This window comes from Mus pahari, chromosome 8 (assembly GCF_900095145.1).
Source record: "Mus pahari chromosome 8, PAHARI_EIJ_v1.1, whole genome shotgun sequence".
Lineage (NCBI taxonomy): Eukaryota > Metazoa > Chordata > Mammalia > Rodentia > Muridae > Mus > Mus pahari.
The window spans coordinates 93,414,583-93,441,179 of NC_034597.1; the positions used below are offsets into that span (position 1 = coordinate 93,414,583).

The following is a 26,597-nucleotide window of genomic DNA, read 5'->3' on the forward strand; positions in this document are numbered from 1 at the left end:
CCAGAGCTCTCAAATCAGACCCATTGCAATGCACATTTAGAAGCGAAGATATATGGACAAAAGGGTGTACTGTGGGATACAATGTGACTTGTTACTACTTCCATGAGGAAATGGGCTTTTTTGTTGTTGTTGCTTTTTATTTTTTATTTTATTTTGAGGGGAGGTTGCAAGGGCAAGGGCAAATATGAAGAGATGGGGAAACAAGTGGGGTGGAAGTGCATAGTGTGAAATTCACACGAAAAAAATCAATTAAAAGTTTAAAAAAAAAAAAAACAAGAATTGTGAGGGCAAAAAGGTCATTTATTAGAATTCCATAGTCTAAATGGAAAGGGTCTAAAATGCTTTCATTTTATGATTGCCCCATACTAAAATTTAACATGATAAACTAACGCCATGGTCAGACTACCAGAAATGTATAGTTACATAATTACACTGTAGTTTTTTATGCATCTGTCATAATCTGAGCGAGAAATTTGAAGTCTAAAAAGGAGACTGATAAGAACATGTGGGGATGAAAAAGAAGACTGAAAGGAGACCTGGCACTCACCACTGAAGTGGTGCCTCAGTCAACTAACAAAAAGCAAGGTTATTAGGTGAAATGTATGTCTACAGCATCACTCAAAAATATACAGTCTATCTAAATGGTATTAAAAGGCACTCATAGTTCTAAATAAGTGTACATTCATCTCTCTACAGGAAGCACTTCTTGCAACATTCACAAAGAGCTCAAATTACCATAATGCAAATGGCTGTGATAAAATTTACATATAAAGGATGTGATCTCTCTTTCTTCTCTCAATCATAATTAGTCTGACACTAGCCTGGGTTTAGAAATATTATTACACAGTAGCAGAATTCATTTATGCCAATTCAAAAAAGCAAAGCATGAGTGAGATTTTGATGAACACTTTGGACAAATATGGGATCCCCATTGGAGCAAAGCCTACCAGTGTGCCCCTGGCAACAGAGTAAGGAAACACACTGCTGATTTCTGACTCTTAGGCGCTGACAGTCCCTAATCTACTGCAGACACTACTAAGCTGACTTGGTGTGGGAAACCCTCCAGGAGTAGTGTTCTTCAGACACTATTGTAGGAGTTACCAGTAAAAGTAGGGAATACTAGTAAGACTTTTCTTTAAAAAAAATTGGGGTATCTCAGCTTTTTTTTGGGGGGGGGTACTATTCTTGCTACCAGAGTTCAGCACTCAGTACCTACATCAGGCAGCTCACAGCATCAGAGGAACTAACATAAAAGCCTCTGACTGACTGCTCGGGCCTCCACTCACCCCCACGCTCACCCCCACATGCAAATACATAACTAAAAATGTATTTTTTTATAAGTGCGAAAGTGACCCAAAGAAAGAAGTTGTTTGTAAACTAACCAACATGGGAGAGAAATTCAGAGAATGAACAAACATTACAAACAGCTATAATCTTAAGGGGCTACTTTTCCATTATAGGCAATGTGTATGTCTCACATACAGAAGAAAGCTTCCTTTCCTACTGATGGTAATTATTAAATTACCTTAAGGAGAATTTAAAAGTCTGCAGAAAAGAATACATATGAAGAGATCCTGTGATACCTCAAAGAGGGTATAAATTTGAATTAAAATGTTCCTCACACCCTGCTGTAACATGCTTTTCAAATATATAAGGAAGACATTCAGAATCTGACAGATTCCAATAGATAACAATAACAAACCTACAAATTATAAGTAACCCTAGATTTAGTATTCCACAATGGCACTGCTACTTAAACTGGACATTTATATGCAACTGCAGAGTCTCGATGTTTCTAGTCTCTCAAAAGATAGCAAGGGGAAGACTGGGGTGCAAGATAGTTTCAAATAGCATGATTAAGAATAAAAAACCTAGTTCTGCCTCCATAATATTTTGTCTAACAATTTTCCATCTCCTTTCATCAAAATCTGTACCTGTAACTGCTACACTGTTTCAAACTGATAGGAACTCTAGCCAAAGTTTGATGCTAGTAAAAAATTTCTGCTGCCCTGGCTTAAATCTAAACTTTAGTTTTTAACATTTTAAAACAATTTAAAAAGTCTGTCTCTCCTAGAATTTAAAAGATGAGTCAATTACAAGCCCCTATTTCATTTTACTTAAAAATGTAAGTGTCAAATTTTAAGATCTCAAGAGTACAAAAAGTTGCACAAAGAGCTTGAGTTTTAGATAAGTTCACTATCCAAACTAGGACAGGCTTTAAGAATATTCTCATCATGCAGAGGCAGGCAGATTTCTGAGTTCGAGGCCAGTCTGGTCTATAGAGTGAATTCCAGGACAGCCAAGGCAACACAGAGAAACACTGCCTCGAAAAACCAAAAATAAAAAAAAAAAAAAAAAAAGAATATTCTCATCATTACACTCATCAGTGGTTCTCAATCTTCCTAATGCTGTGTCCCTTTAATACACTTCCCTGTGTTGTGATGATCCCTAACCATTTAAAATTATTTTGTTGTTACCACATAACTGTAGGGTTTTTTTACTCTTATGAATTGTAATGTTAATATTTTTAGAGACAGAAATTTGCCAAAGGGGTCATGACCCACGGGTTAATTTCCAATTTTAGGTGAACTAGTAAGATCACAAATAAAACATAAGAAATAAATAAGGTATCTAGGAAATACATAATTACCAGAGAATTTCATAAATATGATACTCATGACAAACTAAATAATCAAGTGAGCAAGACCATCAACCGTTCTTAATGCTTTCCTCCTTTTTCTGTTTGTTTGTTTATTTGTTTGTTTTGATAGAGATCAACCCAGGGCTTTGTGCATGATAAGCAAACATTCTACTTCTAAACCACACCCCATCCTGCTTTCGTGAAAATAAGAAAAGATTGATCATAATACCTCTAGGCGGTAAATCCATGTCACCTGATGTTAGTCCTATCAAGTTGGGCCTCTGTGCATGGACTCTGTGTCTGTACATAGGTCTGGAAGTGTTTGTTATGCTTGGGGCTTCAGGATTGTAGCCATCTGTATCGTATGTATCTGGTAACACAAAAACTGTAATTAAACAACAATTATAAAAAAACACTTGGTGACTTAAACACTGATAATAGAAAAAGCAATATAATTATTAATAAACAACATACAACTAATGTTTTTTTAAACATATAGTAGTTCTATAAATCAAAACAAAGAAACAAAAAACAAAACCAATAGATGTCTTCCAAAATATCCTCGTAATTGGGTGATTTAGTATTAATTCATCCATTCCAGTTTTCACTGTATAATTTTAGTGAGAATTTTTTTCCTTATTTTTAATTCACTAGGTATTTTTTAAAGCTTTGCTCTAAAACTGCATTGTGAAATTTAGAGGAGGCCAAAACTGCACCTGCAGTAAAAAGAGAGGGTGGAGCAGGAGGAGGTTGGTGATGAATGCCAGTTGTTACTACAGTAGGGACAGAGCTGGTCGCAGAGTTAGGTGGTGCATCCATGCCAGATGGCTGCAAAGGAGGAAGTGGAGGAGGAGGTCCTGTCAAAACCAAAGAATAAGAAATATCATCTGAAAGCAAACAAACAAAATAAATTATTATACATTCAAACCTGATATTCTTTTATCAAGCTAAAATGTTTTCTACAAAGAACAAGCTCTTAACAAGTAAGCTAGCTTTTTTATGGTAAATATTCTTTTAAATCTATTACAAAACAGGTTTGATGTAAACTAGGAAGGACTAAAGGCAGGGAGATTATTATCAGAATGTATATAATTCACAGGCTCTTAGCACAGTAACTAGTTTACTAAAGGCTGAGTCATGCAAATGGCAGTACACTTGGTTTCTACCAGTCATGTACAGGCCTACTTTACAAACTGCTTAAAAAGATGAGCATGAACAAAAAGACTTTAGGTGAACAAATAATGAATAGTGGGAAACAAATCTATCTTCTGACCTGTGACAGGTGGCAGACTGGGTGGTAATGGACCTGGAGGTGGCACAGGGGGTCTAAGATTCACAGGTGGTGGTGTAAGGATCGGAGGAGGTGGAGGCAGCCCCGGAGGAGGTGGTCCTTCAACAACAGGTGGCTGAGCTGGGAAAGGCAGCATGCCTGGCAGATTCACATCTTCTACAACTACTGGGTCACTTCCATGATCAAAAGGACACATGTCTCCTCTCATACAGAACCCCTTTTCTGTAAGTAAATATCATTAGAAATAAATGCAAAAGACTCTGGAAATATAAACTATCTCTGAGCTTACAAATGATATAAAAAATAAGATTATATTTAGTATTGGGCAAAATTATAATTTACATTTTATAAGAGATCTCTTCATTCTTAATAATATAAGCTATTATCAACTAATATTCTAAACATATACAAAAAGAAAATTGAAATATGTATACTCAGTAAGTAAAATAACAAATACATAGAACTTTTGGCAAATATGCCTCATTATATAATACACCAATTACTTAACTATCTCATTTAATACTAAAACCATACTGCAACTATGATTTCAGTATTAAACATAATCTTTTATAATAAATCCTTAAAGATCTTTGATTCTCTTTGAAAAAAACTTACATGGGTTCTAAATATATGTCAATAATCACTGATTTCTAAAGAATGGTTTAATCAAAAACATTAAAGTAAGCATATTCTTTGAAAAGTAACTTAGATGGTATTGACTCTTTTAGTCCAACATTAAACACAATCTAAACTGTTAATAGCAGTGGAAGATGATATTATGGAATTCAAAGTAATCTCTCCTTTCCAATATCATAGGTAAATTCCTTATGAATAATTATACAATCTAAACAAATACTTTAGGATGAAACTTGTATAAAACATATGTACAATACATACATACAAAATAAATTAGGCAAAATTACAAGAAAAATACATCATAAAAACAGTTATGTGACTTACCATCATAATCTCTACACCGTTTCTTTGGCATTGGTGGCCTTACATAAGAGTTGTGATCAACCTGGTCTTCATGAAATTCAGACCAACTTTCGGTAGTGTTATTACCATGATGAGTAGGAGCAATTACGGTAATGGTGCTGCTCAAAGTAGGTACAGGATAGTGGCCAGATGAAATATTAGATACTGAAGAGACTGGTGTATAATTATTTTCTAACGGATCTGTTCTATCCAGGTCATATTTAGGTTTTACCAGGTCCCTTTCTGCAATAAAATATAAATTACTTGTAAAAATGTTTCTTAAAAGAAAAAACAGTACAAACTTTCCACAAATATTCTCCTTTTAAAAGTTACTTCATAGCTCACTGATCAAAGTGCAGAAAATAAGTGACTGTGAAGTGCTCGGTCCTCCCTGGGACAATTACATCACAGCCGTCCTCCAAAAGATTCAAGAACATTGGAGGCAGAAAGGTTGTAGGAGTCAAAACTCAAGGAGATTATTAAGAACCAAAAATAAGGGACGCCTGATGAAAACTGTCTTCTGGACAGGACAAGTCCATTGCATTCCTAAGACTACTGGCCTGCAAATCAAGCCAGTCAATATTCCAGCATAGAGAGAGAAGGATGCAGGAGGAGGCCCACCACTGCTGATTGCTACAGAAGCAGCAAGTGTTAGTTTACTTCAATAGTGTGGCCTATGTTATGCTGGCTCTGCTCCAGAGGATGGCGAGCTAGATTTGTGCACATATAACCTGGTTTATGTAGTGAATTCCAGGACAACCAGATATAGAGAGATCATGTCTTGAAAATAAATAATAAAATCTTTAAAACAAAGCATTCACAGAATCCAAGAGGGCCATGTCTTTAATCCCAGTACCCAGGCAAAAATGTGCAAATTTCTGGATATTTGAGGATACCCTGGTGCATATAGCCAGTTCTAGGACAGCCAGGCTATACACTGAGAACCTGTCTCCAAAAGAAAGAAAAAAAGGCATTCTCAAAAATAATAATATAAAAGACAATACATCAAGCAGCACAGGTTTTCCCAGTAAAGAACTGCAACCAAATCACAAATGAGTGGATTACAAACCCCTGCTTCGAGTCCTGCTTCTGCTCCTCGTCCTGCTTCTATCTCTATCCCTGTCACGAAGCCTCTCTTTACTCCAGCTTCGACTTCGACTCCTGCTGTAACTGCGACTTCTCCCTCGCCTTCTGTTATACCGGTCTCTGTATGAATCTCTTCGAGGAGGGTTTCGATCATAATCTCTTTTTCGAGAGCGATCATCTTTTTTCCTCTCATCACGGCTTCTAAAAAAATATATAACATACACAGTAACATATGTTACTTGTTATCATATACTGTTTATTTATAAACATGTACATATATTTACTGTGCTCTAACTTAGGGAATTATATTACCCTTTTCTAATTTGAATATGGACATTCATCTCTCCCCTCCTCCCCAAACATTCCTTCTAGAGTCATTATTTGAAGTGTTACCACTTTAAATCTTTGTATATAAATGACACTCTCTAAGATATAATAAATGTAACTTCATAAAAGTTATAAAAAAGAAAAGCAATCCCAGCACTTGGGAGGCAGAGGCAGGTGGATTTCTGAGTTCGAGGCCAGCCTGGTCTACAAAGTGAGTTCCAGGACAGCCAGAGCTATACAGAGAAACCCTGTCTCGAAAATCCAAAAAAAAAAAAAAGCCCAAAATAAAATTTCTCACTAAGAGTCACTGTTACTTAGCAGTAACAATAGCAATTAATATAAAAAGTACTGTTCTAAAAATATCACTCACAGCACATAAAGGACCTAGCTCTATTTCCCTTGACCAATCAAAGAGTAGCAGAGCTGGGTGTTATGCTGGAGTGTACCTGCAATGTGATCCTGGCACTCAGGAGGCAGAGGCAGGATCTGCCAGAAGTTGTGTGCTACCCAACTGGCAAAGTCTTGTCTCCCCGCACCCCAACCCCAAAATCCAAAAGGACAAAGCAAATGTAAGTATTATTTGCTCCTTTGGAAAATATAGTCAGTCTAAATAATAAAACTACAATCTTTAAGGCTGTAGTCAGTCTAAATAATAAAACTACAATCTTTAAGGCTGTTTCGACAAATCACCTATTATCTCTGTATCGGGAGCTTGACTGGGGAGGACTGTGATTCAACCTTCTGGAAAACTTCTTCTCTCGCTCTTCCTCCTTTGTGAGCTAATATATAAAAAAAAAAAAAAAATTGGACAACTTTACCAGCAGTAATTCTGTTACGTTACTATTTCAGTTAATATTAAGCTTAATTTATAATAGACACAAAATTATCATCACAAATATTCAAGCAAAACTAATTTCTCTGCCAAATACAACCCTGTAGCTGTAACTGGTGAACTTAAAATGAATAATAAATTCAGAGATTCTTACTTTAGATAATAGTAACAAGAAGATATTTTAAGTTAAATGTCTTTGTTTTTACATATAAAAGCCAATTTTATTCCTTGTTTCAAAAGCCTAATATATATATATATGTGTGTGTGTGTGTGTGTGTGTATATATATATATATATATATATATTCATGATATTTTCTGGATTTGATCTCACATCATAGATCAGAAAACATATTAGTACTAATCAAGTGATTTAAAAAAGAAAATACACACAAAAAATATGCAAAAATCAAACAGCTCTCTGTCAGCTACAGACTATTCCCTAGAGGTCTCTATTCCTGTTTTATAGCTACTAGAAAGCAACTACAAGGATATGCCTTTAGTCATTGTTACACTATCCAAATATGTTCCACAAGACTGATTCCATAGGACATAATTTTCCATAGAAATAATTTAGAAATTCAACAAATTCCAGATATTGTTAACAGATTCTGTAAATATGCCAGGTCTTTGAAGATTGTGTACTTAAAGAACAAAAAAAATCCTGATACAGACAATCTATAAGTACACATATCCAAGTTTATGTCAGCCTTCTTCCCAGCATCTACAAAAACAAAACAAAACACCCACAGATATGAAATAAACACTATATGAATTAATGAAACAGAAACCTGTGAAAAGTCTAACTTGGAGAAATACTTCTTTCAACAATTTGTACAATCCTATCAATTGTTTTTCTCTTCATACCCACTTCAAATTCTCTTGTCAATCCATAGAAAACCTAGTACTAACAAAATCTATCTGCTGCAGTTTTATTTAGGACTTGGACTTAAGTTTCAAGGCTGGTCTGAAACTCAGAGCCCTTCTACCTCAGCTTCCAGGGCTGCTATCATAAACCTTCCATCTCCTGGTACATCCCCCCTTCCATTTGCCACAATGTATTCTTTCAAGCAAACATGTTGTTAACATTCCATCCTACAAACATACACAGCAGCATATTAGACACACACACACACACAGAGTGCAACAGTCCATAATACATGCCCAAATAGAAACTTTCAGTACTTCCATGCTGTGTGAAATTTTGATAATTCTAAAAGCTCATTACAAAAACCTTCAACAACTTGTCAAAAAACTGTAATAAAGGATTACTTTAGCAAAAGACAGGATATTAAGCCCTTGTGGCCATCACCATGCACTGGAGCAAGGTCCAGAGTTGACTCAAGAGTTTTTGAGAATTAAAATATAATTGAAATCTAGATATAGTGACATGCCTATACTTTTAGAAGCTGACATAGGATGTCACCTCATGTGCTGGTTGACCGCACTCTCACAATATACACTCTCTTTCCATATGTATGTGTATATGTAAATATTCATAAATTTTCAGTAAATACAAACATAAATTTAACTGCAAGCAACCCAAACTTCTACCGGTAGGCAAAATTTTAATCATCTTATGTCTCCTCCATATGGGCAAAGTGGCGATCAGTACAATCGTGTCCTCCTTACGTTGTATTCACTACACTTTTCAAGTATTACAAACGTTATACAAGTGTATTTATGACCCCCTCCTGCAGAGTGAAGTGGGTTGTATGTAAGCAGGTGTATAAAAATATATACATACATTCAGATAGATAAAAAATAATTTTGATAATTATTACACATTATACAGTAAGTTGTATTGCTTATATACTCGGAGAACAGACTATGAGGAAGGAGAAAAATCAAGAGTCACATCTACTTCTCCAATAGTACAAGGATCACCCAACAGTAATGGCACTATCATTTACTAACAACGTGCCATGTGCCAAGCAGTATACCAATTTTATATATACATTTCACTTGTTCCTCACTATAACCTGTAACATTTTTCTTTCACAGTTATATAAAACTTTTAAATTAATATTTTCAATATCATGGAGTGGTTACACAGAGAGCAAAAGGTCTAGTAAAGATTGGTATGGAAGGCTAAAGAGGTGGTTCAGTGGTTAACCAGCAAATACTGGCCTTCTAGAGGACCTGAGCCTGGTTCCAACACCATGTCAGGCAGCTCAGGACCACCTACGACTTCAGGAGATCTGTTCCTGAACACTAGCACTGACATGCAAATTCTCACACAGACACACAAGAGTGAATAGCATTAAAAATAATAAAATTTGTAAAAGGATGGGTTGGGTCAGGTGTTGGTGACATACACTTGCATGAAGAGGCAGAGCCAAAAGATTTCTCAGCAAGCCAGAGGTCACCCTAGTCTACACTTCAAGTTCCAATCAAACCAAGACTTATTTAAACTAAAACTATCTGAAAAGAAAATGTTACAGTGTGAAGGCCAGCAACTGTCTTCATTGGCACAACTGTCCTCAGTCACCTTGATTTTTAACAAAGAGAAAAATCTAAATTATTAAGGTTATCAAGCAAATATAAATACAGACTATAAAATACAATTAAAAACTTTCAAACAGTCTTAAGGATGGTCATTTCTACTCCATTGAGAACAACCCTATGTGACCCCACTGAATCTAGACATTTGCACTTGTTTTCCACCAGATTTCCTCTCTTAAACCATTTTTCTTTGTTAACTTTAAATTCTTTTGCATTAATAGATCATAGCCATGATTATAACTAAATTCTGATTTCCATAAGTACTCCTAGAAAAGTCCCTGAACTTAGGAACAGGTATTTAGGACACCTAATAGAAAAATTCAGAAGCAAAAACTCAACTGATTATTTCTTCTGGGAAATTAAGGAACCAACACAGTACAACAAATTCTCACCTCTTCTTTTTTTATATCTTTTTCTTGGTGCTGAAGAAAGTCTACCTTCAGGCTTCCTGACGATGGCTGCTCTGGAGGAGGTAGATAACTCTTTGTATTCACAGCATCAAAAAGTTTTTCAACAAATATTTGTGTCTCTAAAAATAAAACCAAAAGATTCGCAGATCAAAAGATATTTACTAAGATCATAATTCCCCAATTCTACCCATCAAGCTTCTTACTACCCTGACCAATAGCCTGCCAAGCAGCATATAATGTACAAGCTCCATGGTAATCATTCATACAGTTTCAAGAGGAGAACGACAAAAGCCTGGCAGCCAGCTGCTTCCAGTCAAGACTACTCTGTGATGAATGACTAGCAGCACGTGGACTATACAGACACAAATACTAGCCATTTCTACATGTGGGAAAAGTACAACAAACAAAAGTTGAAAACATGTCCTATACAACATTCTAAGAAGTTTCTTTAGCACTGTCTTAATTATTAGCTGGTCACTTTCTTATTATGTAATAAAATGAGCACAAAACATATTGAGAAAGCATATAATTAAGAATATATATATATTCAACTTTGTTACATCTAAAAGCTTTGTTACTAGACCTTTAATTTACTCAAATAATACTTTAAAACCAAAGGTATTACCTTTCTGAAGAAATACATCGAGCTGATCAATACATAACGCCTTTAATTCTTTTTCACTTTTGTCTTTTTTTACCAGAGCCAAAACATATTTTGCTAGGGCTGATGGATCGGCATCACAGCTAAAGAAAAAGAAAATAATGCTGAGTAAACATTCAGATTAATAAACATCACATTAAATATGAAACTAAAACCATGAACCTACTAATGAAAATCACTGGCATTAGAGAAAAATGAGAGACAACATAAAAGTCTTGTCAGGAAAGAGTACTACCACTGCGTAAGCACACTCTTCAGAATGAAGAGACAACTGGGACGACGGGCCCTCAACCTGCCGAATGCCGCGTCCCTTTAGTACAGTTCCTAATGCTATGGTGACCGCCAATCACAGAACTATTTTCATTGCTACTTCATAACTGTAATTTTGCTGTTATGAATCTTGATGTAAAAATCTGATATGCAAAATAATCTGATATGTGACCCCTGTGAAAGCAAGGATTCTTGCAAACTTGCAAGCAATACATGTAATAAGCCTCCAAGCAAATCCTGAAGTCCCAAGAGAACCTACATTTTATCTTTAACAAAGGTCCTGATCACAATTCAATGAGAAGACAGAAATATCCAACCAACCTAATCCTAAATAACTGACCTATAAAACTGAGATTATAAATGCCTGCTTTGTTGCTAAGTTCCTGGATAACTTGCTACTCAATTACAATAAATCAATATTTCTCATAAAACTACTTCCATTTCTAACAAAAACTTAGTTAAAAAGTTAGTTGTAATCTGAATGCAGGGGCGGGGGCATTTTAATAGTACATGAGAAACTGTATAAAAACTTCCTTTCAAACCTTACTTTAGGTTAGAGAACTAGGTCTGTGGTTAAGAGCACTGGTCATTCTTCCAGAGGGTCACAGGCTGACTCCTATTACCCACATGGTGGCTGACCTCTTGCAAGGCTCAGAACTTGAGCAAGCACAGTGCATGACTATATGGGGAAAAGATAGCCCAAGCCAGGAGAGGCCAACAGAAAGAGCCCATGGTGGGAAAACCGCTGATACCAAAGAAAGATCCCAGTGAAATGGAGCAAGTGAGCATAAAACATCTGATTTTTGGAGCTAGAGAGATGGTTCAGTGGTTAAGAGCACTGACTGCTCTTCCAGAGATCCCGAGTTCAATTCCCAGCAACCACATGGTGGCTTACAACCATCTGTAATGGGATCTGATGTCCTCTTCTGGTGTGTCTGAAGACAGCTACAGTGTGTGTGTGTGTGTGTGTGTGTGTGTGTGTGTGTGTGTAAATAAAATAAATAAATCTCTTTAAAAAAAAGAAAGAAAACCACGTGTTAAAAAAATCTCTGAATTTCCCATGAGAGTAATAGCTTCAATGACTTTGACAAATGATCTAGATTAATATAGTCATTTACAAAATTACTTAAAAGCCTAAAAATAAAATTTCATCAATATCTAAATATGCCTTAATACAACAGACAATATTTTTATTTTTAATAATAGTGGAGTTAGAAAGGCCCACAGGTGCTGTGTGTAAAGATAACTCAGTGGTTCTCTGACTGCCATGCATACACAATAGCAAATGTATGCATACACATGTACACAAAATAATAAGCATTTTGAAAAATGTAAAAAGAAAGCATAGGGGTAGCTACTAAGAGCAGTAATCTCTTCTAGATAGGTAAAGAGAAATCTGTATACATCAAGTGAGAGATTAAAAGAAATGGAGAAATTTCATACAATTCTTTAATGTCTTAATAATTTAAACTTGAATCAGACTGAGCCTAAAATAAAAGCTGCAAGCAATCCTCTAAAATACTTATATTTGAATTTTAACTTATGATGTAGGATTTTCAAAATGGCATGACAGTACAGAAAACTGTGTTCCACTACAATATTTTTAAAAGATGCTTGTCTGTTCAACTATCCTGGCCCTTTTAGAATTTCAGTGGAAGACTGCTAATGGAGAGCAGCTTCCATTTTCAATAATCTTCAAAGAGAAGCTGGAGGTTACCTGGACTAGAAATTAAAACTTAAATATAGTAACTCAATAGCTTAAAGCATAGATATAAAACCACATCTATTCTGGCCAACTTTTTATTTTATATTCATGAAAAATATCTAATTTGCAGCAAGTCATTTTATATTCTATACTTAGAATCTTTCAAAACACAAATTTCATTGCAAAAGTCATAACACATATGAAATTTAATTACTATAGCTTATTATACCTATTATTCAATTTAAAAAGCAAAAATATTTGTATATAATTAACTTACAATAAAGGCTATTCATTAAGAATTATGAAGCACCTGCATTACAAAATAAGATTATAAAATATAGTTTAAATAACCATCAAAATCTACTTTTTAGATATATTAATTGTAGATTTCACTACGACGCTTTCAAATTTGCCTAATGTACAATTTGAGTCTATTTACTCCGCCCCCTCCTCACACGCTTTCTAGTCTCCTCCCTTTGCCCAGATACTGCCCTCCTACTTTCATGCTTGGTTTTTAAATGTAGATTCTAAATCATACGGAAAGGTAGTAATAATTTCTTCCAGGATTCAGCTTACTTCACTTAATACACGTTCTTCAGTCCCACCCATGTTTTAGCAAATGATTTAAATTTGTTCATCTTATTGCTAAATAACTTAGCGTTTGCACACAAGGTTTATGAATCTCATGATAAGATTTCTTATACCAACAACCCCACTTCTCAGTACTCCTTTTCTACATTAGTTACACAGAGTATTATGGTGGGAGGGTATAGTGGTAGACAGTTCTGTCAAAAGCAGGAAGCAGCTGCTTGCTATCATCTCAGTGAACCAAGAAGTCTGCACTTCTTTTATGAACTGTTCAATTCACTTGTCAATTACTGACTGGATTATTTATTTTTCTGATGTTTGGTGGTTTGAGTTCTTTATATATTCAGTATATTAATCCCACAGATACAAGTGGCATCAATTTTTCCTTATCCTTCTCAGAAAACTGGTGCCTATGCCTAGATCTTGAAGTAACTTCCCTGTGTTTTTCTCTAGTATGTCTTTGTTTTATTCACATGGATAATCAGCTTTCCCTATATTGAAAAGGCTGTATTTTTTAAGCCAAATGCTTTAACACCTTTGTTAGAGATCGGATGGCCCCAGCTGTCTAGGCTGGCCTTTGTACAGACCACACTGGATTTTGTTGTTGATTGTGGCTCTGAGTATAATTTTAAATGAGGTATTATTATACCTCCATTTTTCCCTTTTACCTCAAGTTGCTCTAACATGTCAGTATCTTTTTTGCTTCCATATGAACTGTGGGTTTTTTTCTTCTAGTTCTACAAGAAATGCCAATGGAATTTTGATGGCTATTATATTAAATGGAAACTTTACTTTTTGTCTATTTTTACAATAACATTGTTCCATCTATAACTCAAGGACTTTTTATCTTCTATTGTTTTTTCTATCTTCTATTGTTTTTTCAACTTATTCAATGTTTTACAGTTTTCATTGAATCTACTCATTGCTGAAGCTCATCATAAAACTTATACAATAACAATGGTGCAAATCTTTTGAAAAATCAAAACCCACTCACAGTGACACTTCTCTCCAACAAGGCCACAACTCTGAATCCTTGAAACCACAGCAAATCAAAAGCAAAGCTCCATTTCTAGATATATATTAGCTTTTATCCCAATTCACACACAAAGAAGAGTGTTTCCCTTAGGCCACCTTCTACTTAACTACGAAAAAAAAAAAAGTAAGACATAATCCAGTCTTTTCAAGAAAAGAAAAGGCTAGGGAGCATTTTGTCAAGTCAAGAAGAAAAGGCACAATTATCCAAGGTGAGTGGCTCTGTAGACTAAAATAGAAAAAGGCAAGCACTGGAGAGAAAGCTCAGTTTGTAGCCTGCTTGCCCAGCATGTAAGAAGCCTATGTCACAGAACTGCAGGGAGGGAGGGAGGGAGGGAAGGAAGGAGGGAGACAAATTCAAAGTCATCTTCCTCTTAACCAGCCTGAGCAATGAAGAGATTCTGTCCAAAACACTGACACCCAAGTTTTCTAATACTGCTTCCAAAATCATTCTGAAAATATTTTCACTTAAATTGGTACCAGCCAGATGTATACCAGGTAAGGACACTGTCATTGAAGCTTACATACAGATTAATTTCCTGAAAAACACATGGAAATAACTTACTCCCACATGATGTCCTTTAACTCTAACACACACACGCGCTCTCTCTCTCTCTCTCTCTCTCTCTCTCTCTCTCTCTCTCTCTCTCACACACACACACACACACACACACACACACAAAGTGTAATTTAAAAAACAACAACAACAAAAAGGTTTGTTTTGTTTTTTAGGGCTCAACAGTTAAAAGCACTTGTTCTTCTCCCAGAAGACTATGGTTCAATTGACAGTACCCACATCACCAGTCACAGCCATCGATAGCTCTAAGAGTTCTCTTCTCACTTCCAATGTCCCTCCACACATATGGTAGTGGCAAAGACATACATGCAGGTAAACAGCTGTATGCATAAAGTAATAATGTTTGGATTTAATTTAAAAACCACAGGTATTTTTCAGCTCCAAAAAACAAATAATCTCTAGCCAGGCGTGGTGGCACACGCCTTTAATCCCAGCACTCAGGAGGCAGAGGCAGGTGGATTTCTGAGTTCGAGGCCAGCCTGGTCTAAAAGGTGAGTTCCAGGACAGCCAGAGCTATACAGAGAAACCCTGTCTCCCAAAAAAAAAAAAAAAAACCTCAAGACTAAGGATATTAATCTTTAATTTCTTCTAAGAAAACAAATTGTAATTACAATCCAAATTACAAGTAAGAAGACATTTGATAAACTTGTCAAGAACAGTAAAAAAATATTTAGGAATTACTAAAGAATGAAAGAGCTATGGTAAAAATATATTCACCCCTAAGACAATGCTTTAGCTAAAAAGAACAATCTGCTGTCTTTTAAATACTAAATCCTCTTTCAGGCCCATTTAGTACTAAACCTTTCCTTGAAATAGTCTTGGGGGGGGGGAGAGAAACACCACCAGCAGCAGCATAAACTCTAAAACAACTGGGATTTTAAGGCTCCCTGTCTGAAGTTATTTCTACTTTATTCACAAGTAATATACTACTCCTGGGCTGGCATCTTACTTCTCTAGGAACCAAGTCTTCACATGAGCCTGCAGAGATATTCTAGATCCAAACTCTAGCAGAGTCGGGCAGTGTCTGCCTGCACTGTCCCTCTCCCTTCACCTCTCTCCTTCTTACTCCCCAGAGCCCCACACCTTGGAACTCCCTATGTTAATCAGTCTGCCCTAGTACTGTCACACCCTTCTCCCTGACCCAGCCTGCTGAGGTTAAAGACAGGAGCCACCAAGGGCAGCACACTTACAGCCTTTAAATCACAGCATATGTTACTACATTTAAAAGAAAAAGGAAATAAATTATCTGCTGAACTGCATTTTTACACTCACCCATTTTTCCATTTGCAATGAATTATCATATCAATTTGTTGAAGAAAATAAGTGGAAAACAGCAGGGGGTACAGGAATAGGAGGATTCAGAAATTTTTGAAAACTCAAGCACAGGCTATAATTTAAACTGATACAATAGCACCTGTCACTTCTTATAAAAATATGAAAAAATAAAAGAACTTACTGGCCATGATAAAATGAGTAACATCATAAAAACTTTACCTGAACTGCTGCATTTAAAGAACCAAGAGTGGGCATGGCCCAGCTTTCAAACATCTATGTCTTAATAAAGTTTTCGGCACCAACATTACTCAGTCAATTCCTAATAAAGATAAAGTAAGTACACACATGGAAACTACATTGGAGAAAATGTTCATTGCAGAATTATTTATATAATCAATATATAAAAACAACCCAATGGTAAAAAGCAAAATGGTGATATAAGCATGGGATGGCCCACATAGCAACTGAATTTTGGTCATTTTAAAAGGCGGAGACATTCTGTCCATCCTTCAAGTGCAGAGCACTTTGCTTTTCATTCTAAAGCATTCAACAAGGAAGTTCCAATTCTTACTACACAGTGACTAACTTAATAAATTCAAGAAAAGAATCTAATTTTTCTTAATTATTATTGACCATAGATACCTATGACTCAGGCATCTCTATTGAAAGTGGAAATGTAATCCTCACTGTGAGGTATTATGAGGTACAACCAGGTAGGCCTTAGAGAATTAGGATTAGGTGAGCACATTAAGGTGGGGCCCACAGGACTGAATAAGAGGCTCTTTGTACTATTGCAGGGTAGCACATCAAGTGAAGGCTACATGGTGAAACAAAAATGCTGCCCACTTTGGCAGCACACAGCTGAGAAGTGAACGAGAAAGAAGAAAAGGACCTGAGATCCCTCCCACTCTCTCCTTTTGAGTTCACACCCATAGTGACCTAAAGACTTCTCACTAAGCTGCAGTTTTCACCAATCTGAACCAAGCCAAATGTTTCAGAAAAACAATCAATAGATAAATATCAATTTTATTTCTAAATACTAATAAGAGTTACAAACTGAAATTTTTAAATGCTAGTTATGACATGGGAAAAAAAACCTCACTAGAGAAAACTATAAAAATTTGCTTGTATGTAAGCAAAATATCTCCAGATAGGTGCAATAAAAAAAAAAATCTCGAACTAATTCCACTGCTTACAAACAGAAATCAAATTTTAAATAAGCTTTTTCTTGGTCCAGAAATGATCACTTACTTGTACACTGTCCTTTTTAATGTAAATGTGACACAAGTAGATCTGGGTGAAAGCAAGCAAGCATGTAGGGCATTTTCTTAATTAGTCATTAATGAGAGGGACCCAAGCCACTGATGGCTGGGACTCCCCACCCCCTTGGGCTAGTGGTCCTGGATTCTACCAGCAAGTAGGCAGATCAAGCCAGGAAGCGCTCCTCCAGGCCTGGGCAGCAGCTCCTGGCTCCAGGTTCTCACCCAGCTTGAGTTGCTGCCTTGGCTTCCCTCAATGGATTCAGGATATTTAAGCCAAATAAATCCTTTCCTCCATAACTTGGTTTTGGTCATAGTGTTTCATCACAGCAACAGTAACCCTAACTAAAGTATTAAGATTTTTTTTTCCTCACAGAAAGAAGGTAGTGAGAGGATAATAAATCTGATAAGAAAGACTTATCATTACCCACTTCATCCATGTATTCTCTCTAGAACAAAAGGAGGAAGAAAAAAAACTTGGGAAATTTGTTCAAGCTTGGCTTAGTCATTTTCAACATGCATACACCAAACAAGGTAATAATATATCTATTTGTTCCCAATATTATTCCTATCTTGTAGTTTATGGGTGAAATATTTTTATTTGAGAAGCACCATAATACAGCCAAAATGCTAAAACAAATTTAAAAAATAACAACAACAACAACAACAAAAAAACCCTGCTAAATTTACTCAGAATTCAAATGGAAACTTCAAATAGGGCTACAACGATAACATATGGTTTGAGAAGCATTGAGCAAGTAAAGAACATAAAGTATTTAACATACGGGTTGAGCCAATAATTAATTACACAATATTCATTCTTTCACCAACTAAAATTAATCAAATTAGAATCATTTCTTTTGTCCAGCTCCATGAACAGAGCTGACTTGCACACAAAAACGCATAACAACATTTTCTTAAATAAACATGAACTCTTCAGTGCTCACCCTCAAAAAAATTACTAAACTATTTTAACTAAATTTAAGCTTTAAATTTCTAATCTTAGTCTGGCACAGAAGCAAATAAGAGTAAATCCCAGCACTTTGAAAGATTGAGGCCAGCCGGCAAGGCTACAAAGTGAAACTTTGTTTCAAAACAACAACAAAAAAATTAAATTCTACCAGCCTGGTAGGATACAAAGCGAAACTTTGTCTCAAAATAAAAAGAAATAAAGTTCTAATTCTGACAGTGCGATGAAATAGAGTTCTAGTGTGATGGCTAGGCAGCTAAGAGTGCTTGCCACACAGTGTGATCACCTGAGTTCAATACCCAGAATCCACACGGAGGTAAAGAATCTTCGCCTACAAGCTGTCCTCTAACCACCACGTGCCAGAGCCTGAGCACACAAACAGATGTTTTTAAAAATTGAAATAAGCTCAACTGTGGTGGCACATGCCTTTAACAGCAGCACTTGAGCGGCAGAGACAGATCTAAGCTCAAGGCCAGCTTTGTCTACAGAGTGAGTTAAAGGCTACACAGAAAAACTCAAAAACAAAGAAACAAACAAAACCAAAACAAAATAAACAATAAGTATTGAAATAATAAGAGAAACAAACCCAGAGAATCTCTTTTTAGTGCTGTCCACATGAGCTACTCTGAAGATTAAGGTAACATAGTGTGGTAAGTTTAGTTCTATCCAAATGAGCTTCCCACTCAAGACTTTTCAGTCAACAAAGTAGAAATTTCAACTAATACATTTCATACTGAATTCTGTGTCACACACATTGTACTAGGTGCTACATAGAACAGGAACACAGTTAAACTCTAAGAGACAAAGCCTGCTTTCAACTGTCAGAGAATCTAACAATGATGCTAAAACAATAACAGCTAACACATATATTTTGCCTGTTATGCATGTCATTAATTTATGTTAAAGAGTAATTAAAGAGTTATGTTGGAAAGAGTCACTACTACTCCAACTTGATAGATCACAGGTAAGTTTCTGGGAGAAATGGACCATGTGAGATCTATATTTTAGTACTAACATATAACCTAACACTTAAACATATAAAAGATATGCATACAAAAGTCAGGGAGCACCACCATACACAAGGTTTCAGAATTAAACGCCTTTGGAGTCTGTCACTATCACATACATAGCCATAGCATGTTCATATAAGATTGCAGCAACAGAATATGGTCTTGAGAGCCATTTATCAAAAGTTACAAAATAATGGAAGTATATTCATAACCAGGAAGGAGTGCTACTAAATGGCCCTAAGAGTCTATTTTGCCTTTAACAGAACTTAGTTCGCATTCAGTAAAGTCTCAATGATCAGCACAGAATAAGCTGTCAGTTAATTTTCACTTCTTAAAATTGAAGGGGGCCAATATAAACAATATGGTAGAGAATTACAAAGAAAGTTTAACTTCGCATAAATTAAGATGCACATAAAAAGCAATAGGATATAAGTGGAAACTAGCATGTGTAAGAAAAGCATGGGTATAGTTTTTGCTTTTTGCTATTTCTGTTTAGTCTCTATTTGGGGTAGCAAACTGACTTATTATGCCAAAGCAGCTACTCAGCAGCAAGAGAATTAAATCAAGGTTCAGGGGTAAAAAAGATCACTGTGCAAGCACGCATGCATGTGCACACACACACAACACAGAAAATTTCCATAATTCACAATAAAAATAAATTTTAATGGAGTTTTTAAAAAATACTTGTTAGTAGCAAATACAAAGAAAACAGTACTACAAAATCTCCAAGAGAGTATTCTTCAAACTTGTATAATGCTTTTAGAACCTTGTTCCTTTTCAACAGGGTTACTGCAAATGACATTCTAATAGTTTAAAAAGAAATGTATACCATAATATACTATCCACACTACAATGCAATAGCATATTAAGAACATGCATTGACTCTGGAGCAGTGGTTCTCAACCTTCCTAATGGTACAACCCTTTATTATTCATGTTGTGATGACCCCCAACCATAAAATCATTTTCTTTCTTTTCTTTTTTTTTTTGTTTTTTTTTGGGGGGGGGGGTTGGTGGGTTTTTTTTTGTTTGGTTTGGTTTGGTTTTTCGAGACAGGGTTTTTCTGTATAGCTCTGGCTGACCTAGTACTCACTTTGTAGACCAGGCTGGCCTCGAACTCAGAAATCCGCCTCCCTCTGTTTCCTGAGTGCTGGGATTAAAGGTGTGCGCCACCACACCTGGCATAAAATCATTTTCATTGGTACTAAATATGTGTGCTTTCCAATGGTCCTGGGCAACCCCTGTGAAAGGTCCCAACCCACAAGTTGAGTACAACTGCTCTAATGTATAATAAATAAGGCTTAAATTTAAATAACTGTGAGGAAGTATCTTAACTTCACACTTCACAGAGATAACACTCATCAAGTAAAAGGGGAGAGAAAACACCAGCAATCCATGCTAATGTTAGTGGTAGCAGGAGTAGCCAAGTAAGCTATTCATTGAGCAGTAGGAAGGAGGGACAACTACAGACTATTGAATGACTCATTCTCTTCTAACTATACAAGGAAACAAATAATTCTCCCTAATTATACTACTAAAAAAAGAAAGGTTCACTTGCATAGATCACTAAGCTAACTGAATGGTGGAACTGAAATTTGAATACTGACCTATGAAAAAAAAGAAGTTTGCTTTCATTCCTCTATGTAACCTACCTTCACAGCAATGCATAGCTGCAGAAGCAAAAACTAAAATATTCTCATCTTTATAATTAAACTCCAAAGTCCTGAAACTGTCAATCTTAAATCCTGAAAAATTAAAGGATTTGATTGTATTATCTTGAGGAATTCCTTCATATCAAAAAAAAACCCCTGATTTTATTAAATTACCACATATAGTAATAAGCCCACCCAGCCCCCCAAAAAAATAAATAGTAAAGAAAACTTCTTCTATTTAAAAAAAAAAGAAACCTTGGAAAGCAGGTCAAACACTTTAGGATGGTTCTCAAAAAAAGAAGAGGAGGAGGAGGAAGAAGAAGGGGAGGGAGAAGAGGAAGAGGAGGAGGAGGAGGTATAAGAAAAGAAATACAAATGGCCAATAAATAACCTTAACCATCAGAGAAACGCAAGTTAAATTCTTTCAGGAAACTGGAGAGATCAGTAAAATGCCTGCCTCAAGTCTGCAGATGTAAATTGGAGCTTGGGGAATGAGATTGGACAGGTAGACCTTAAAGCTTACTGGCCAGCTAGCCTAGCCAAATCAAGGAACTCCAGGTCCAATGAGAGACTTTCTCTCAAAACAGAATGTGTACAGCAGATAAGGAAAGTGTTTATATGAACTACTGGCTTCCAGGTTCTGGCTCACCCCAAGCAGAATGGTCAGGATCAAGAAAACAAATGACAACAGAAGCCTTAGAGGACGTAAGGTGGTATATACAGGTGGTGTTGGTGCATACCCTATGAAAGTCAGTGTCAAGTTCCTCAAAAGCCTAATGGTACCATGCGTATACACATGAAAAGGACTTTAACTCAACATAATACAGAAACATTTGTACATGTACATTTATTGCTTTACTGTCAAAAACAGTTAAGAAACAGAACCAGCTAGATACCCAACAGATGGATGGATAAAGAAAATGTGGTGCATTTACCCAGAGGAATCTTTTCAGTTATAAAGTATAAAATCATGACATGTACACAAAAATAGATGGAACTGGAGATTAAGTGCAAATGTGTTCTGTGCGTATGAGAAACAGACACCAACTGACTGTGTGAGAGACATCTTATGGAGGAGAAATGATGAAAGCAAAGAGTAATAAAACACATGACATGAACACAGAAGGGAAGACTATTGAGATGAGGAAAGGAGAAAGCAACATGGGAAGAGTGAAGTCAAGGCCACCATCAGTGAGAAGGGTAAATAAAAACAAGTATAATGACATAAATATATGTAAAGGCCATAATAAAACCCATGACTTTACATCCTAACAAACAAAATTTAAGGTTGAATTACCATGGCAAAAATACTGGTTTTCTGGTTAGGGTTTCACATTACCAAAAATGCATGAAAAGTAAAAGGCTGACTAAGCAAATGGGTGAAATCAAAAGACATCAATTCTAAGTATTGAGAGAAAATCTCAATACCTAAATGTTTTATGATTTGTGAAAAAAAAAAAAGAACAGAATTCTGCTACAACTACAGAACTTATAACTGAATAAAGAAGGCTAAAAATGCAACCTGTCTTTCCCATCCTACCTCACTCTCCATCACTCTCAAAATTCAGCCACCCTAAGCCCTTTGCTAGCTTCTACAAAAAGCAACAACACACAAAATGATTAACTTGACTCAACAAAGTCCTGTGCGACCCCCAGCACCTCTGGCATCACTAACCACTGCTAGTCTTCTCTCCCTCTGCTCTTTCCATTTCTTTTAGTTTCTCCAGTGATCCCCCATCTCATTTTTAAGACATTCATATAATATGTTCTCCAAAACCTAGGAAGCTCCTCTTCATCCTTCCAAACTGAGATCTACTGTTGCCATTTCAAAGTAGCCTTTCTTAACTCCACATAATGTACTTCCAAAGCATACTAGAATTCTTTAGCACACGTTATTACAATTACTTGTTCAGCATCTGTCTTCCCTAACAAATGAAAAGTTATTTCATCCCTTGCCAAATACTATTTCCCACATTGATTAGCACAGCGTAAGTGAAGTACTCAAAACTTTGCTAATACAAAGTTCAGATTAGCCAAAAAAAAAAAAAAAAAAAATGTGCTACTTGACTATCATGAAGCTATATAGTTCCTTCTTACAGTCCTTCCTCAAACAGCATGTATTTTTAATTACATGTCAAAACTATGCAAAAAAAACTTTACATAAAAAACCAACATTAGAAACCAAAGATGGTAAATAATTAAGCTTTTGTAAGTCATCTCCCAGAAGAATAATAAAGAACACATGCAAATTTAAAAAACAAGAGATTTGGCAGTGGTGGCACATGCTTTTAATTCCAGCACTTGGGAGGCAGAGGCAGGTGGATTTCTGAGTTCCAGGCCAGCCTGGTCTACAGAGTGAGTTCCAGGACAGCCAGGGCTACNCAGAGAAACTGGGNGGGGGGGGGGGGGCGCTGAGAACAACAAAAGAAAAAAGAAACAATAGGAGCTAAATTTTACAACAATGTACATTAGAAAGGGCTACAGTGTAGACTCTACTAGCAGTAACTGTTATTGTAATCATGGAAAGTAACAGACAACTGAATAGCTGCTACAGTAATGTGCTTTGTTTGAATTAAAGAAAAACTAAAAGCATATACACAAAATATATATGTTTTAAGTTATTGAAAAGAACATGAAATGGTAGTACAGTTGATTTGAAAGGTGCTAATTACACACTGGGGAGTATTCTAGGAATTTTTTTTTTCATTATTTTCCCCAGTTTACAGATGGAAACACGGGCATTGAGTTAAGTGACTTTTCCAATATTATATAACTTTTAGTTGAGCACAATTTAAAACTAGTCATTAGGCCCTGAGGTTCTCCGACTCACCTCTTACATATGTTACCACTGACTTTCCAATCCAAAGAAAGAAAATGATTTTGTTGTTGTTGTTGTTGTTGTTTACTTAGAAGTGGAAGGTACTTTAGATTTCATCTGGGTCTTGCATGCCTCATGCCACCAACACTAGGCTATACCCTCCAGAGACCCTCCAGATCTCTGAAAGAGAATTCTCTACTTCACTCTAGTCAACAACTTTGCTAAGACCACCAATGGCTGGCCACTTTGCCAAATCTAAGAGCTTTGAACTTACTGCATATATCAGTCTGTAGAATCCCACCAGTTTAATAGCCCCTGCTTTTGCCATACCTCCTACCTCAATCCTGTCTATTCCTTATCTACACATTGTTCCCAAGAGCCCTCCCACAATTTCATGGCTTCAAATCCTAGTAGCATGACATTGTTATCTCTCTGGTCCTGGCCCACGTTCTAGACTCCAGCATCCAACTTTCCTTAAGATGAATAACTAGTACCTCACACATCATCACGGCATGTCTACAGCCATTCCCTTCCCCACCTGGATTCCCCTCCGCCTTCTACATCACCTATCCAGCTGTTAAAACTAACCTTGAGGCTTCCTTCATACTTGACTTTTCCTTTCCTTTCTTCCACATCACTCTATCAGAAAGTTCTAGCAGAACTACTTGTGAAGTACATGTGGTTCCATCTCCACCATCATCCAATCACAGTCTCAGCCTACAATATGTTCAATGGAGTATCCCTTCATTTAAATCTTACACCTTAAGTCTCCACAAAACACCCTTATTTGAAGTCAAATCAGTCCTGGTCTGCTTTAAATAACCTATGTTCCTAGTGTGTGTTAAACAAGATCTTAATTCCTAACCTCGACCTAAAAGCCCCCTCTGGCCCCCGTCTCCTGATTCCATGTCTTTCCTCTTGCTTCCCTATTCTGTCTCTTTTTTGAACAAACCACACTAATCACGTCCTCTACTAGGCCTTTCAGCTACTCTTCATTCTGAAAAGGCATCTTTCCTCAGACACAGAGGGGCCTTTTCTCTTTTAAGTTTTATTAACTATTACTTGCTCAGACAGCTTCACTGACCAACAACCCTGATGCAGCAGACCCCATTCAAACCATGGCCCTCGACTATCATAATGGACATAACTGGGCATAGCTGAAGTGTATATTATTGCAGCTTATCAACCCAGGAGAATTTTAAAGTCCTGTCCCAAAGCTTCCCACAGTATACGTTAATGCATGCATTAAACAAGTGAATTATTTGACACTGTATTTTAAGATGCTATTGTAAATCAGTGATGCAGAAAACAACCTATGATGTATTTTGCATTAAATAAACACAAAATATTCCTAAAAATTTTCAATATTTCAACAGTAGCACAAACTACTGAATTTCTCTTTAAGCTGCTAAATATTCCATACGGATAGAGATTTGAGTTTGGTTGTTGGTTATTTCCCCCCTCTTCTTCAAAGTAGTAGGGTGTAAGTGGAAAGGGGGCTGGGGTATACTGGGCTTAGCACCTGTTACATCTTCAATCAGTTAAGAGAGGTGCGTATGAGCTACACACCACATGGAAGACGTGGCCTTTCTTTAAGGGACTGTAAGCGAAACCTTAAGGTTTTACACGCGAACTTCCCTGATCCCTAAGAAAAGGCCATGCACTTCGTTTAAAGAAACACTGTGGAAATAATCTACCGCCGGGAGGATAAGCGAGCAGCACTCGGGAGGAGCCGAGAGGCCGATGCGGAGGGCCTCGGACGACACACACAGGTGTACCGGCAAGTTTGCCATCCGTCTGCGTGTAACGGGCAGAGCAGGGCACACCGGTTCAAAGATCGGCTCGACCATTACAATCCAGCCCAGCTCCAGCTTTGGCTCTCCTGAGCCTGGACGGGACGGTGGGCGAGCAGAGAAAGCAGAGCCTTGGGGACCCCCCCCCCAGACCCCCTGTTCTTCGCTTCGGCCTCCACCACGGAGTAAAGTGCCCCGATCGGGGAGCCCGCCGGTCCACCACCGCCATCCTTGCGAGCGAGCGCGGCTCCCCCCGGGGGGGGGGGTTTACTCACATGGGCTCGAGGGTCTTGCTGAGCCAGGACTTGAGCGCCTCGAAGTTTTCGATGATCATCTTAGAAACCATCCACCGCGGCCCCGAGGCCGGCCTCGCTCCTGCGCTCGCCCAGGTCGACGCCGCCGCCGCCGCCCCCTCCTCCGCGCGCCGTCCGTCCGCGTGGGCAGCGGTGGGAGGTGCCGGTGGCAGGTCCCCGCGAGCCGCGGGGTCGGCGAGCACGTCGGCGGGGGCCGCCGCAGGCCACGCGCCCACCGGGTCCCCGGGAGCTTCTCCCCTCGGCGGACCCCGGCCCGGGCTGAGGCAGCAACCGTTTGCCGGCCGGGCCCTGCCCCCTGCCCCGCTTCCCCCCCAGTGAATCTTCCCGAAGGGGAGCCGAACGCGCTCCGACCCGGGCTCTCCTCTCAGCGTTGGGATTAGGTGCTTGGTTGGCTGGCCACGCGGCAGGGCAGACGTGAAGAAAAGCGACGACGAAAGGCGGCTCAATGGGAACGGTTCGGGGGTCTTCCCGGCTTCCAGCACCCCCAAGAAGATGGCTGCCGGTAAATCTCGCGAGAGTGAGTGCGAGTCTCGCGCTGCGTCCCGGAGCATGCTGGGAAGAGACGCAAGTTCGGCCCGGTGAGCGCTGGGCAGAGCCGGTAGTGGG

At 37.5% G+C, this 26,597-nt stretch overlaps 1 protein-coding gene across 8 annotated transcripts in view; it reads right to left on the reverse strand.

Moving 5' to 3' along the window:
* The window catches only part of Rbm26 (RNA binding motif protein 26), a 66,547-nt gene extending 40,026 nt beyond the window's left edge, over positions 1-26,521 (reverse strand). For 4 of the 8 annotated variants that reach the window (XM_029541936.1, XM_021202850.2, XM_029541937.1 and 1 more), the window contains exons 1-9: positions 25,953-26,521; positions 10,694-10,812; positions 10,051-10,187; positions 7,014-7,102; positions 5,980-6,197; positions 4,893-5,153; positions 3,915-4,154; positions 3,358-3,498; positions 2,871-3,026 (exon numbers count right to left, since the gene is read on the reverse strand). In XM_029541936.1, coding sequence (XP_029397796.1) covers positions 2,871-3,026; positions 3,358-3,498; positions 3,915-4,154; positions 4,893-5,153; positions 5,980-6,197; positions 7,014-7,102; positions 10,051-10,187; positions 10,694-10,812; positions 25,953-26,023 — 1,432 coding nt within the window. In that variant the 5' untranslated portion in view covers positions 26,024-26,521. The remainder of the gene's footprint in view (positions 1-2,870; positions 3,027-3,357; positions 3,499-3,914; positions 4,155-4,892; positions 5,154-5,979; positions 6,198-7,013; positions 7,103-10,050; positions 10,188-10,693; positions 10,813-25,952) is intronic. The other 4 variants (XM_029541938.1, XM_021202852.2, XM_021202851.2 and 1 more) reach the window with 2 other exon arrangements.
* Positions 26,522-26,597: the final 76 nt, after the last annotated feature.